The 15119-nt window shown below is 42.6% G+C and overlaps 1 protein-coding gene across 1 annotated transcript in view; it reads right to left on the minus strand.

The window, feature by feature from the left end:
* Positions 1-597: 597 nt before the first annotated feature.
* The window catches only part of LOC125446386 (zinc finger protein 271-like), a 50555-nt gene continuing 36033 nt past the window's right edge, over positions 598-15119 (minus strand). Inside the window, exon 4 of the mRNA XM_059639653.1 lies at positions 598-4073. Coding sequence (XP_059495636.1) covers positions 3165-4073 — 909 coding nt within the window. The 3' untranslated portion in view covers positions 598-3164. The remainder of the gene's footprint in view (positions 4074-15119) is intronic.

Raw genomic sequence — 15119 nt, forward strand, 5'->3', positions numbered from 1 at the left:
TAGGGCTTTGGTATTTCAAATTGCAATGACAATTTTTATGCTAGATTTCTTTTTCTTCCAATTCAATCAATATTAAGACTGCCCTGAATAATTATCTTAACACTGCTGTTAACTTTGCCATCAAGTAAATAGTTAAGATGTTTGTTAACTCACTTTTAGAAGTCTTAATTCTGCACCCCATGACAATTTTGAACAGTGACACAGCATTTTTGATCCCTTCTCTCAAGATTTGCAATTTACTTTGGGTGCCTTGTTATTTGGCCTTATTGAAGGTATTCAACTTGGATATATTCACTTCGCTGCTAATGGGCTTTAATTGTTCCTTTAGTTTTATTTTTAAGAGACTTGTTTCCCCAATTACTGACTGTGAAAGGCATTCTGAGACTTCTCGGGTTCTTGTTTCTTTGGAGAACTTTTTGCATAAGAGATGTTTCCTCTGTGACTTGTTATCAACGACTCTTAAAGCTACACCAGTGATTTCTTGAAAAAAAAATCTTTTGAATTCTGTTCTCTAGACAATCTCAAGTCTGTTTTTTGATCTTCACTGTTATTATGACTTTCAATGCAATGAATCACACTACTGCTCCCAAGGTCTGTTGTGCATTTTAATGCCATATAAGTTACATAAGTTTGTGCTCAAGATTGTGGGTCAAGAAGACAAAATCAAGAACTGTCTTCAGGCTTAGACTTTGAATTGATATGATTCATTATAATTTCATATGAAATACCATTGTACATGGTAAGCTGTGACTTGCAGTTACAAGAGATAAGGACTGAACTACATTCTTCATGCGTTCATGTCCGTACACTTTTCACAGTCTCCACAGTTCTCAAGTCAATAAATTCCTGTGTAATTTTAAAACTCACCAAATATTGTGCTATTTACGTTCAATGATGTGGAGCTCCGTGACACCTTCACAAAGTTGCAACAAGATCTTGAGGTCTTTACACAACAGCACATCTAATGGTGGAGAGTATACTATAGCTCAGCCTTATTTGAGTAATACCAGAGATTTTCTGACAGTAGATGATTGTTCTGGGGTGTACTTGAGCTAGTGGATTTTTAAATTGTTTGGGTTTTTGTTTAACATGGGGTATCCTGTGTCAGTATATAGATGATGGATTGTTCCTTACCCTTGGACTTTGCCCATTTTTTCCATTAATTCTTCTGCCACCAGGGATTTTACCACCTTTCACAGCTTCAGGAACCCATACACAAAGATACCACTGCAGCTCTAACTAGTTACTACTTCAAATCTTTCAGGCTTCTTGTTTACAGGACGAAAAGCATTCTGAACACAGCTCTGGAACTAAAATGCTTGGAAACTAAATATAAGAGGCATGCATACGTTATTGTTAGTTGTGGGTGAGTTAGCACTCAGATCTGAATCAGAAAGTTGTTGATTCAATTCTCATTCCAGAGACTCAAGCACAGGGATTGATACATTTTCATTTGTGGCAGCATATGATTTATGAAATCAGATATTCACCACATTACATTTCAGAAAGCACTTCATTGGCTTTAGGGTGGTTTTCATTTCTCTGAGATCGTGGAAGTTGGTACATAAATGCATGTAGTTCTTTCTCTCTGCTATGGTTCCTGTGAACTGGAAATTGTAAATCCATTGATGACGACAGTATCCCAGGCCCACGGTGACATTGACCCTGTATTGTGTACAGGACTCTTATTGTAGGATCCTGAGTGTTTCAGTGAATAGGAACACACAGTGCTAACAAATCAGTTGGTTTGGAATTAAGCTAAAAGAGAACAGACAGACAACATAATATTCAGCTTAGACTAAAACTTGAATTAAGCAAAATAATCAAGCATTTTAAAATGACTGAAGATCTTTCTCAGAACATGAAATGAATCCTGAAAGAGTCTGAGGTGAACATATCGTTATTACATCATGCTAACCTCCATGAAGGCCCTTCCTTCTCAACTTCAACATTTGCCTGAGGAGAAGGTACAGTGAAGACTGTCTTGAGATAATGGCTACATCCTTCCAGAATTCCTAACATTTGGAGATGGTTACAGAATTGTAAATGTTACATCCTTGTTCAAAAAACAGTACAAAGGTAAGACCAGCAACTACAGGCCAGACAGTTTAATTCTGGTGGTGAGGAAGCTTCTAGAAAGAATTGTTCAGGATAGAATTAATGGTCACTTGGACAACTGCAGAATAATTAAAGCCAGAATGGATTTATTAACCTGGCAAGGAAGTGGCATAGTGGTAACATCAATGGGCTAGTAATCTAGAAACCTCGGCTAATGTTCTGAGGACATAGGTTCAAATCCCACATTGCAAGTGGTGAAATTTGAATGCAGTAAAAACTGGAATTTAAAGCTGGCCGAATGATGACCAGGTAAACACTGTCAATTGTTGTAGAAACCTTTCACTAATGCCCTTTAGGGAAGCAACTCTACCATCCTTCTCTGCTCTGACCTACATGACTCCAGACCAACAGCAATGTGGTTGACTTTCAAATGCCCTCTGGGCAACGCAGGATGGACAATGAATGCTGACCTAGCCAGCAATGTCTACATTCCATGATGAATTTAAAAAAAGGCTAATTTGTATTTAACAAACTGAGAAGATTGACAAGAGAAATCTTGCTGATGTCGTGATTATGGACTTCAAAATGTCATTTTTTTAAAGTGCTACACAACAAACATGAGCAAACTTATAGCACAAGAAATAAAAGGGACAGAATGATAAAAAAATTGGCTGAGTGGCAGGAAACAGAGAGTAATAACTAACAAATATTTTTCAGGATGAGACAATGTTTCCACTGGAATTGCCCAGGACTCAGGATCTGGACTCCTTGCTTTTCCTGACCTAAGTGAATGATCCTAATGAAATGGTGCACTGGATGCAACTGACAAATTTGCAAGTGATACAAAACTGAAAGAATTTGTCTCCCATGAGGGATCCCTAATATTCCATGAGGTCTTACGAATGTATGAAGGATTTATGACAGAACTCACACTGACAAGATTTCTTCCCTGTGAGTGAGTATGTTGCTAGACCAAGTGATAGTCTGACTGTGTGAAAGCCTTTTCACAACTTCACAACTGGATGGTTTCACTCCTAGGTAAACTGATTGGCGTTCAGGAGGCACGTAGACTTCATGAAAATTTTATTGAAAATTTAACAGCTGCATTATTTCTCTGCGTGGATCCTCTGATGAACCAGGAGTGTCGAAAAGTGTCTGAAGGCTTTGTTGCACAGCTCACATGTAAATGGTTTCTCCCCTGTATGAATGCGTTGATGGTCACGGAGGGTTGATGACCGCGAGAATGATTTGTCACACAATTGACATCTGAACGGTTTCTCCCCTGTGTGAATGCGTTGATGTGCACGGAGGTTTGTTAACTGCGAGAATGATTTGTTGCAGACTTCGCATGTGAACGGTTTCTCCCCAGTGTGAATGCGTCGATGTTGCATGAGAGTTGATGACTGTGTGAAGGCTCGTTCACACACTTCACATTTAAATGGTTTCTCCCCTGTGTGAATCCTCTGGTGTGTCAGGAGATGGGAATATTGAGTGAAAGCCATCTCGCAAACCTCACACCGAAAGGGTTTCTCTTCGGTATGTATGCTCTGGTGAATGAGGAGCCTTGTCGATATTGCAAAAGCTTTATCACAAACCTCACACTTGAAGGGTTTCTCCCCAGTGTGCACTGTCTGATGGCGCAGGAGGTTTGATGAAAGTGTGAAGGCTTTGTGACACACCTTGCAGATGAACAGCTTCTGCCCAGTGTGTGTATGTTGGTGTGCACGGAGAATTGATGATCGCGAGAATGATTTATCACATATGTCACACGTGAATGGTTTCTCCCCTGTGTGAATGCGTTGATGTTTGCGGAGGGTTGCTGATTCTGAGAAGGATTTGTTGCACACCTCACAGGTGAATGGTTTCTCCCCTGTGTGAATGCGTTGGTGTACACGAAAGTGTGATGAACGTGAAAATGATTTGTCACACACCTCACATATGAATGGTTTTTCTCCTGTGTGAATACGCCGGTGTTGCATAAGCGTTGACGGATGTGAAAAGGTTCGGTCACACACCTCACACTTGAGTGGTTTCTTCTCCATACAGTTGTTTAGTTCTGGTATCGTTCTTGTACGTTGGGAAATCTTAAAAGCCTGTGGAGCTCTCCATACACACCTCGCATTTAAACAGCCTCTGCCCTATAGAATTCAATCAGTGGGTCATGAGGCTTGATGAATGATTGAAGCTCTCACCACACTTGGAGCAACTTACACTTCTCCCCAGTCTCACCCTGACCGATCACCCACAGCTGAACCTTCAGAAAGGCTGGTTCTGATGGAACGCTCTACACCACTGACCAGTTTCAGATCTGATGATATGTCAAAGGACCCCTGACTCAACTGATTTCCAGATGACGGTTTCACTGCCCAACCCTGTCTGCTGTGCAGTGCTGTAAAGGGACTGGATGTCTTCCCACCTTTGTGCTGTTGTAGATGATGGTCAGGATCTACGGTGATTATTCACTCTGTATTCTCTGGTGTAGAACAGTGCAACCCTTCTGTAAAAAAGGAAAAGAAAATATGATTTCCTCCAGCTATCTCTGGCTCACTGCAGGGGTTGACTCCTCCAGTTAGAGGTTGTTCTTCCATTTCCGGGCTGTGGATAGTTTTTGAGCGGCGAAGGAGGAGTGTGTCTGTGGCCACTCACTGTCAACATGCAGATACACAAACACACACCCATGCAAACTTGCTTATGATAGGTGGAGATAAACAGGCAAATCTTCTATCATTCCTGGCTGGCACGGTGGCTCAGTGGTTAGCACTGCAGCCTCACAGTGCCAGGGACCTGGGTTCAATTCCAGCAACTGCGTGTGCAGAGTTTGCACATTCTCTCTGTGTCTGCGTGGGTTTCCTCTGGGTGCTCTGGTTTCCTCCCACAGTTCAAAGATGTGCAGACTCGGCGGATTGGTCATGCGAAATTGCCCGTAGTGTTTAGGGGGAATCGGTCTGGGTGGAATGCTCCAAGGGTCGGTGTGGACTTGTTGGGTCAAAGGGCCTGTATCCACACTGTAGGGATTCTGTGATTCTACATAAACTGTCAGAGTTGTTAAAGAGACCAAAAAAGGAGATTTACGCATAGGGCATTAAATGAATCTTTTGTCTTTTCAGACAGGAAATTGTGAGTTATGGAACACGTTGCCTGGTAATGGTGGAGGCAGGTTCACTTAAAGCATTGCAGAGGCTGTTGGATTATTTTGGATTGTAATGCTGTGCAGGAAAAGGGTTTGGTAGGGAGATTGGTACGAGATAGTACAGCCAGTGCAGGCATGAATGGCTGCCTCCTGCACCATCATAATTCAGTGTTTCAATGATAAATTGCTTGGGCTGAAGTGCCCGCTCTACCATCTTCACCATAATTGTTTAAAGGGCCCTACGTGCATGCAGAGGAGAGAATTTCAGGTTCCCCTGACCCATTCACTAATTTGCAGCTTCTTCCTATGAGCCGCTCCAAATCTAATCATCTGATCCACAGGTAGACTCTGGCCTTGAGCATTACAACAGAAAATGAAACTCAGCAGATATTGCAGCATGCATTCTGAACAAGAGTAATCAGGATCAAAACAGTGAGTCAGTTTCTAACTTCACAGATATTTTTCTCTTATCTTACCTGAGGGGGAGAGACATAGGGGTGGGGATGTTTGATGCTGGGGAGTCAGAAATCTTGGAGGCATTTAGAAAGACAGGTCATATCGAAATTTCAAAACATTGAGAGAACCAATCGTTCACAGTCCACAGAATAATAACCAGTTTCCAACACACACAGAGAACTCAATATTAGTAGACCAGTAAGAATCCTCAGACACTCTGCACCTCCAAGATAATGATACCTCACCTTCTCATATTCAGGAATGAGACATCAACAAAACACAGCCTGGAAATCAGAAGGGAAATGCTTCCAATAAACACAATATCCAACACACAGCTCCAGTCAAACAGTACAGCACAAAGCATTTAGTAAACCGCTCTCTCAGCTGGATCTTCTCACACAGCATAAGGGACATTTCCACCCCTGATTACCCACAGGACAGTCAGACTGCCTGAAGATTGGTGTGGATATTATGGGATACAATTTGTATAAAAGCTGCTCCTTCACTCACCATCTCCTCACTTGGTTTTCAGTCCCTATAGGAAGTGAACCAGCTCTGGAAGAGGAAGAGGAGAGAATGGGCAGAGTGGGTGGGCTCTCTGATTGACGTCTCACAGCCAATCCAAATATTTCTGCAGCAACATGAGTTTCCTGAAGCTTGTGAAACTGACCGGTGAAATGGAGGTGACTTTGAGCAGCAGAACAGGTGGAGATTTAAACTTGTCATTGTCCCATCTGAATAAAATCTCACTTATTGCAGCTGCTGTCTCTGTTCCCCTGGTAAATGTTTGACGGAGATTCCTAGTGTGGGAATAGCATTCTGCATCCTTGGAGGCTTTCAAACTGACAACGTAAGTGTGGGGATGAGCAGTGTCGCCTCGAATATAATTTGACAGCAGGTCAGAAAAGGAAGATCCACAGCATCCAAAGCACACATGTTCTGCAGCAGTGGGATCAGCACATGTACAGGATAGAGGCAGAAGGAAAATGGATGGGAACAGGAGCTCAGTCTCTGGAAAATGCTGATCTCAGACAGGACTTGAGGGGAAGTAGGAGTGAAAGTTAAAAGATGCAAATTCGTAATTAGCGAAGTACAGCATAAATGGACCACCATGTTCAGGAGTCCCGGCTGGAGGATGTGGGAAGTGGCAAAGGTAGCTGATGGGATTATATCAGTCTTATTTCAGCAAGGGAAAGAGGAGACAGACATAAGTGAGATGGACATCAAAGAGGGTGATACAGGAGGGATGGTACGGGAACAGCATGTCGTAGAGAGAAGCAACAAAGAGACTGGGAGAGGCAACTGCTTGGGGAATGGGTGTTTTTTGGGAATGATGGGACCTAGATGGGTGAACTTGTCCATGGATTGACTTTAACTTGGGGAGTGAGACTGTTACTCAGAAAGACACTGCTCAGGGAGTGACTTGGGACTGACTCTAGTGACACTAAACAGGTTGCTGCTGTGACTCAGAAAATTGATGTCAGGCTGATCAACTCAGGAAAGATAATGAGGGATGTTGCATCTGAGGTGGTGGTGACGGCTGTGGGGCCACTGGCACAGATGTGTTCTGCCAGTGAGGGGGAAGTGAGGGCTGCTCACTGACCAAAACAAGAGCCTCCCCCGCCCCCCACCCCACATTCCACCTGACTGCTGGTAAGCCTTCAAGCTGAAATATTTACTCCGTTTTTCTCTGCAGGTGCTGCATGACCTGCTGAGGAGTTCGTTTTTTTTATCTGAACTTTTAAAGCATCGAGCAGACTGAATTAGGAGAGATGAACTGATTCATTTTCTTTGTCCCATTTTTTCCACATTCACATTCTTCCACAACAGTCTGAATTGAAAATGGGAGGTGATATTGCCAATGATATAGGTATCAGATAGTATTTAGCTCAGGACCAAGCAGACGTCAGTGAAGTTCCTTCAATATCAAGTGAAAAACTTGTTCATTGCAAACAAAACATTCTCAAAAGATGATCTAAAGCCTATTAGGAAACTCTGGAAAAGCTGAAACTCCACTGAGTGTTACCTTAAAAGTGTTTTGATTCAGAAACATTTAAATTCAGATAAAATAATTATACACAGCTTTACAAAATTGTTGTTAGGTGAAGTCACTTTGGCACAGGGATTTCAAACAATCAGATATAATTACCTCAATTCTTTTTATCTAGAGACACTGGTGGTAGATTCTAGGTTCTCCTCCAAGAATGCTTGGGATGCACCAATGAAGACTTGTCTTAGGGACACTTCACATATGGTGATAAGATATTCCAGTGCTTCTAGCTCACAAGGTTTGATAAGAGCTATTTCAGAGAAAGAAATCTTTGTCTGGCCCATAAACTGGGTCATGTGACCTTTGTCTGAACATGTTACATACTGTGCCTGTCCATCCAAAACAGTCTGTTCATTGCAAATACAATGCTAGTGCTGCTGTAGCCAGTGTCTTTTCATGACAAAATGTCCTTTTCAAAAACATCACATGTATACATATATCTGACGATTGCAAACTCCCAATTCTCAATATCCTCCATACCAATACATGTTCATTGCAGATATCAAACTGTGTGTAGTGCTCCATATGTGATCTAACTAGGGTTCTGCACAAACAAAACGTCTCTGCTTTTTAACTCTACTCTTTGGAAAATTGCCACCAGTGTTTTTTTTTAATGCCTTTTTGATGTGTGGATACATTTGTCAAATTAACAAGGCTGAAGTTACTAAATTTTACCAGACTTATGCTTAATGATGAAAAGCCTTAACTTGTATGTATTACTGGGGTGTTGTTAAGAAAGTCTTTCAGTTGGCATCTCTTTAATTATAAATACTGTAATGTAGATTTAAGAAAATCACAGGGCTGTCCTGAGAAGAAGACATATTTTGCATGTTTGGACTCCAGTGAGTTCACCATGAGCAGTAAACAGAAGACAAGACTACGATGACAGTTAGCAAGAAGATTAATCTGAAAGCAGATCTCTAATGGGAAGGCAAGGTTGTTGTAGGGTTGCCCTTTGGTCAACATGAATAAACATTTGGTTAGATGTTGTTACTTTTGTTGACACAGGTGCAGATATTGGTCTACGTAAGGTATATGAGTGCAAAATTGAGGAGCATGATTGGAGTCCTTCTCCAGGGAATATCATTTTGTCATGTTGTAATGTATTGTTCTGGACACTGGCAAATTTGAATCTGATGATCAACCTCACCAAAATAGATAAAATGGTCATGATCATGGAATTCCTACAGTGAGGAAGCAGGCCATTTGGCCCATCAAGTCCATACCAACCATTCAAACAGTATCCCACCCAAACGCACCCCCTGTACCCCATCCCTGTAACTCTGCATTTCCCAAGGCTAATCTATTTCGCCTACACATCCATGGACATTTTGAGCAATTTAGCATGGTCAATCTACCTCACTTGCACATCTTTGGTCTTGGGGAGAATGTACAAACAGTTGCTTGAGGGTGGAATTGAACCTACATTCCTCACAGTGTGAAGCAGTAGTGTAACTACTGAGCCACCATGCCACTCCCTCCCATGTTACAGTTTGGGGGAGCTTGCGGTGTTTTCTTCACTGCAACAGGGACATTTTTTTTAAAAGTGTAATTGGCTATAAAATATTTTTGATGACCCAACTTTATGTATCAACTGTAAATTTGATACATAAATGCAGATGTTTTCATTTTTTGGGAAATGTATGCTTCATGTGAATTGGAAGTTATGAACCCCTTCATGGAGAAAGTAGGAGGTCTGGTTGAGAATTAGTAATCCTACTGCCCTGGAGTCAGAAGCTCCATGTTCGAGTCCCACTTCAGGACTTGATGACTAGAGGCTGTGTTCATAACATGGACTAAAAAGTTGATTTTCCTTGTGCAAATCCTTCCAGTCGCCAACATGCAGTAAGGGTAGTAAGGGTAGCGGATTCGGCAGGTCAGCTGTGCTTGATACAGAGTAGGGGCTCTTAAGCTTTATCCTCTGGTGACAGGAAACTTCACCATGAAAATGGATATCAGCATGTGCTCTGTCTGCCTCATACACCACGGGGAGTGGGAAGGGAACTGAAGAAGATGATGCAAAAGTACCCCAACTCAGTGACACAGACCAATATATCAAGTACAGCAGCTGTTCCTAACCTTTTCAGTGAAACAGCACAATTCAATGGGACAAACAATTCTGTGGCGTACCCACTTTTGTCAGCCAAATTGATTGAAACAGAAAAGAACACGAATCAGCCATTTGGCTTTTCCAGCCAAGGAGCCTTTCCAGCCTGCTCTGCCATTCAATATGATCATGGCTGATCATTCCTACTCAGTCCTCAGTTTCAGCTTTTGCCCTATAACCTTGATTCTTTTAGGCCTAAGAACTATATCTCACTTGTTCTTGAAAACATTCCATGTTTTGACCTCAACCTCTTTCTGTGGCAGAGTATTCCACAGCCTCACCAGATTTAAAAGGCACCTAAAAGCCAACTTTTTCATGCAGAGGGTGGTGTGTGTCTGCAAAGAGCTGCCAGAGGAGGTGGTGGAGGCTGGTACAACAGCAACATTTAACAGCCATCTGTATGGGGGTATGAATAAGAAGGGTTGAGAAGGATATGGGCCAAATGCTGGCAAACGAGACTAGATCAGTTTTGGATATCTGATCTGCATGGATGAGTTGGACCTAAAGTTTTGTTTCTGTGCTGTACATCCCTATGACTCTATGGTCCTAATAGGCCCTACTCTTTCTTTGGTTATTCTGTTCCCCTTCATAAGCATGCAGAATTTTAAAATTCATTTATGGGATGAGGGCTTCGCTGGCTATGCTAGCATTTATTGCCCAGAAGCAATTACTTAAGGGTTAACTAGTTAAGAGTCCACCACATTGCTGTGGGTCACCAGTCATATATGTAGGCCTGACCAGATAAGAATGGCAATTTTCTTCCCTAAAGGGCAGTAGTGAACCAGATTTTTTTTACCCTAGAATGGACAATGGATTCATGGTCATCAATAGACTGTTAATTCCAGATATTTTACTGAATTCAAATTCCTCCATTTGCCATGGTAGGATTTGAATCCGCGTGCCCAGAAAGTTACTTAGATCTCAGGATTCACAGTCCAGCCATAATATCACTAGGCCATCGCCTCCCATTAATGTCTGGGGTACTTCTAAAGCTTGCCTTCCAATGTTTTCTCATGCCATCTCTGTTCTCCTAATTGCTTTCTAGAACTCCTCCCTGCACTTCCTATATTCCTGTTGGGATTCTGTTGTTTTGTACCTGTTATTCATTTTGTCGATCTCTTTTGCAGCATCAGTTCCTAAGAATACACCTATGATATTTTTTCCACAATTAGGGTTTCGGTAATGGTATGGGCTTCTTGGATTTTTCTATAAGCTCAGCTAACAGGTTACTGGACAGGTTACCAAACCCACACATATTCCATCAGCCATTGGGTCTGCTTGATATTTTATTCTCTCAAGCTCTTAATGTACTGACTGTTTGTTTGTAAGAGATATGTGGACTACCTGGCTAGTAAACTGTTATCTGAGCTTGTGGCAAAATCCAAGATCAGCATAAAACCAATTTCATGATAGACTTTGATGATATTCAATTTCAACCACAACACTAGTTGAAACCACTGGTGACAAGGACCATTACGATAGGATCCTGAGTATTTCAGTAAATAGGAACACTCAATGCTGATAAATTGGTTAGAATCCATAGAATCTGTACAGTTTGGAAACAGGCCATTCAGCCCAGCAAGTCCACACCAACCCTCCAAAGAACATCCCACCCAGACTCACCCCCCAACCCAACCCCTATAACCCTGCATTTCCCTTGGCTAATGCACCTAACCCATGCATTCCTGAACACTATGGGCAATTTAGCTTGGCCATTTCATTTAACCTGCACATCTTTGGACAGTGGGAGGAAACCGGAGCATCCATAGGGAATCCATGCAGACACAGGGAGAATGTGCAGACTTCACACAGACAGTTGCCTGAGGCTGGAATCAAATCCACATCCCTGGCATTGTGTGGCTGCAGTGCTAACCATTGAGCCATTATGCCACTAAAAATAAATTTAGTACGCATTATAAGTCAAGACAGAGGATCAATACAACAACATGCAAACAATAACATTTTTAGCTTTCACTTTGAATGTAACAAAGTGTTTGAAAATGATTTTAAGATGAACATATCAGACTGCAATTACATTAAATATGATGGACTGAGGGAACTCAGGTCTGTAAATTCATCCGCCACTTTCCCACCATACCCAGGTTTGTAGTCCCCCCCGACAGGACAGTACATACCTTCCCCATGATATTCATCAAACACCCATCACCTGAACAGGATCTGCCTGTAATTCACATCCTCAACCAAAGCAGGGTCTGATTCTACCCATTACCTACTCCTGAAATCTGGATCACCTTTCAAGAATCTCAGAGAAAACTTCCCATTTTCTCATACCCAATTCTCTGCCCGTTGGACCTCCACTCACCAGAAAACCTTTGTATTGCTCAATCTGGTTTAACCATTCCCTCATATACATTTTCTACACCTTATTTTTATTTCAGAGCTCCCTTCCCTCTCCCCCATTTCTGAAGAAGGATCCTAACCCAAAATGTCAGCTTTCCTGTTCCTCTGGCCTGCTGTGTTCCTCCAGCTCCACACTGTGTTATCTCTGACTCCAGCATCGGCAGTTCTTACTATCTCTGAGTGTCCTTTTGGAAGCTATGTTCCACCTGTACATAGTTCAATTTGGACCATGCCTGGAGAACAGTTTTCCGTTCTGGGCACTGCAACTCAGGAAGGGTATATTCATCTTGGAAGGAATGCAAAATAGATTCACCAGAATTTTCCTAGGGCTAGAAGGGTTAAACTTTGAGGACAGGTTGCACAGACTGAGCTTATATTCCCTTTAATGTAGAAAAGGAGTAATATAATTAAAGTCAGAGATAATGGGAACTGCAGATGCTGGAGAATCCAAGATGACAAAGTGTGAAGCTGGATGAACACAGCAGGACAAGCAGCATCTCAGGAGCACAAAAGCTGACGTTTCAGGCCTAGATCCTTCATCAGAAAGGGCTTTCTGATGTTTGGTCTGCTGCTTGGCCTGCTGTGTTCATCCAGCCCCACACTTTGTTATCTATAATATAATTAAAGTGTTTAAGGTAATTGAATGAGTTGGTTGAAATGTTTGGGAGAAATTATTCTTCTGATGGGAGAGTCTAGAACAAAGGATTTTCTGATACCAGCTGATGGTAATACCAGACAAGACAGATCCCAGAATGAAAGCTGGCTTGATTGATCATAGATAACAAGGTGTAGAGCTGGATGAACACAGCGGGCCAAGCAGCATTGAGGAGCAGGAAAGCTGATGTTTCGGGTCAAGACCCTTATTCAGAAATGGGGAGGGCGGTACGTACTAACTCTTGATTGATCATAAGTTTGATTTATTACAATTTGGTTACCAGACTGGTCAGTTGCTGAACATATTCACAAGAGGCTATCAATGCACTTTTAACAAAAGGATGTACATTTATCACATAAAAGGAGACAGAGTTCTCTCTTTATCTAGTTTTAAAAGCAGAAAAAAGGATCAAACCTATTTTCCTGTGTATCCTTTACACTCAACTCCAGTGAAGTATCACTTCCATCTTAACTTTTTAAGTTCTTATTCAACTGATATTGTCATACGTGTTTCCTTGGACTTTATGTACATTCAGCAGATATTATTCTCTCCTTTACTGGTCTAAGGTTGAGCGATAATCCCCATCAGTTTACGGACATACCTTGGACTTAAAATCTTTCTGAAGGTAGAGATTGTGGAAATTACATTGGATTAAATTCACTGAACTTCTGGGACTTCAGAAACCATGGGCTGCAGCTCAGGCAGGAAAAGGCCGGCTGGGACAGATGGACTAATATACAAGCCCAAGATCAGATGTCTTGGATAGTGGTTAGCCTACAGAAACTAAAAAGAAGACCCCCATTCATGCCCCATCTTAAACAATGGAAGCCAGACTGCAGGAAACAAACAATTTCAACTTCAGAGATAGTAAGAACTGCACATGCTGGAGTCAGAGATAACACAGTGTGGAGCTGGAGGAACACAGCAGGCCAGGCAGCATCAGAGGAACAGGAAAGCTGACATTCCAGGTCTAGACCCTTCTTCAGGACTGGGGAGGAGGAAGAGAGCTCTGAAATAAATTGAGAGAGGAGTGGTGGGATTGGGAGAAGGTAGGTGGGATGGTAATAGGTGGATACAGGTAGGGGGTTGTGAAGTCAGTGGGAAGGGGGAGTGGAAAGGTGAGAAGGAAGATGGACAGGTTGTGTCAGGTCAAGGAGGCAGAGATGAGGGGGGTGGTGCTGGATGTGGGATGAGGCTGGGGTGGGGAGATTTTGAAGCTAGTGAATTTTATGTTGAGGGCACTGGGCTGTAAGCTCCCAAGGCAGAATATAAGCTGTTGTTCCTCCAGTTTATGTGTGGACTCATTGTGACATTGGATGAGGCCCAGGATGGGCATGTCACTCAGGGAGTGGGAGGGGGAGTTGAATTGTCTGGCAACCGGAAGGTGCTGTTGATTTGTGCTAACAGAGTGCAGATACCCTGCAGATCAGTCATCGAGCCTGTGCTTGGTCTCTCCAATGTAAAAGGGATCACATCGGGAGCCACAGATGCTATTGACCAGGTCAGAAGACACACCCCAATCCTAACCCTAACCCTATCGGATATGGAGTGATTGTTTAGAGCCTTGGATGGAGGTGAGGGGGAGGTGCAGGAGCAGGTGTAGCACCTCCTGTGGTCGCAGGGAAAGACGTCTGGAGTGGTGGAGAAGTTGGTGGGGAACGTGGAGTTGATAAGGGAGTTGCGGAGTGCCCGTTCCAGATGGAAAGCATAGGTGTGGGGAAGGAAATATCTTTTTGGTGGTGGGGTCTGACTGCAGGTGATGAAAATGGCAGAGATTGATGCATTGGATTTGGAAACTGGTGGGGTAGTGTGTGAGGACCAGGGGAACTCTATCCTTGTTGTTGGGCTGAGGGGTTTGAAGGCAAAAGTGCAGGAAATGCAGGAGATGTGGTCGAGGTCATTTTGAATCATGGAAGAGTGGAAGCCACGGTCCTTGAAGTGCGAGGACATCTGGGAATGGAACATTTCATCCCAGGAGCAGATGCGACAGAGGCGGAGGAATTGAAAGTATGGAAATCTGAAACTCTGTGCCCACAAAAATCTATTGAAGCTGGGGGTCAATTTGAAATGTTAAAACTGAGATCACAAGGTTTATTGTAAGACAAGCGAAAGGATTAAGGATCACATACACAAGGCAGGTAGATAAAGATTAGCCACGATCGAGTGGTGTAACAGATTCATGGGATTACACTGTTCCGATATTCCTTAGATTCCTTTCAATTGCTCTCTCTACTGTTATCTCCTTTCACAATTTGTCTAGCTGAGCTGCCAAGCCCATTATCCCCTTACTTCTTACTTTCCT

This window comes from Stegostoma tigrinum, chromosome 34 (assembly GCF_030684315.1).
Source record: "Stegostoma tigrinum isolate sSteTig4 chromosome 34, sSteTig4.hap1, whole genome shotgun sequence".
Taxonomy (NCBI): domain Eukaryota; kingdom Metazoa; phylum Chordata; class Chondrichthyes; order Orectolobiformes; family Stegostomatidae; genus Stegostoma; species Stegostoma tigrinum.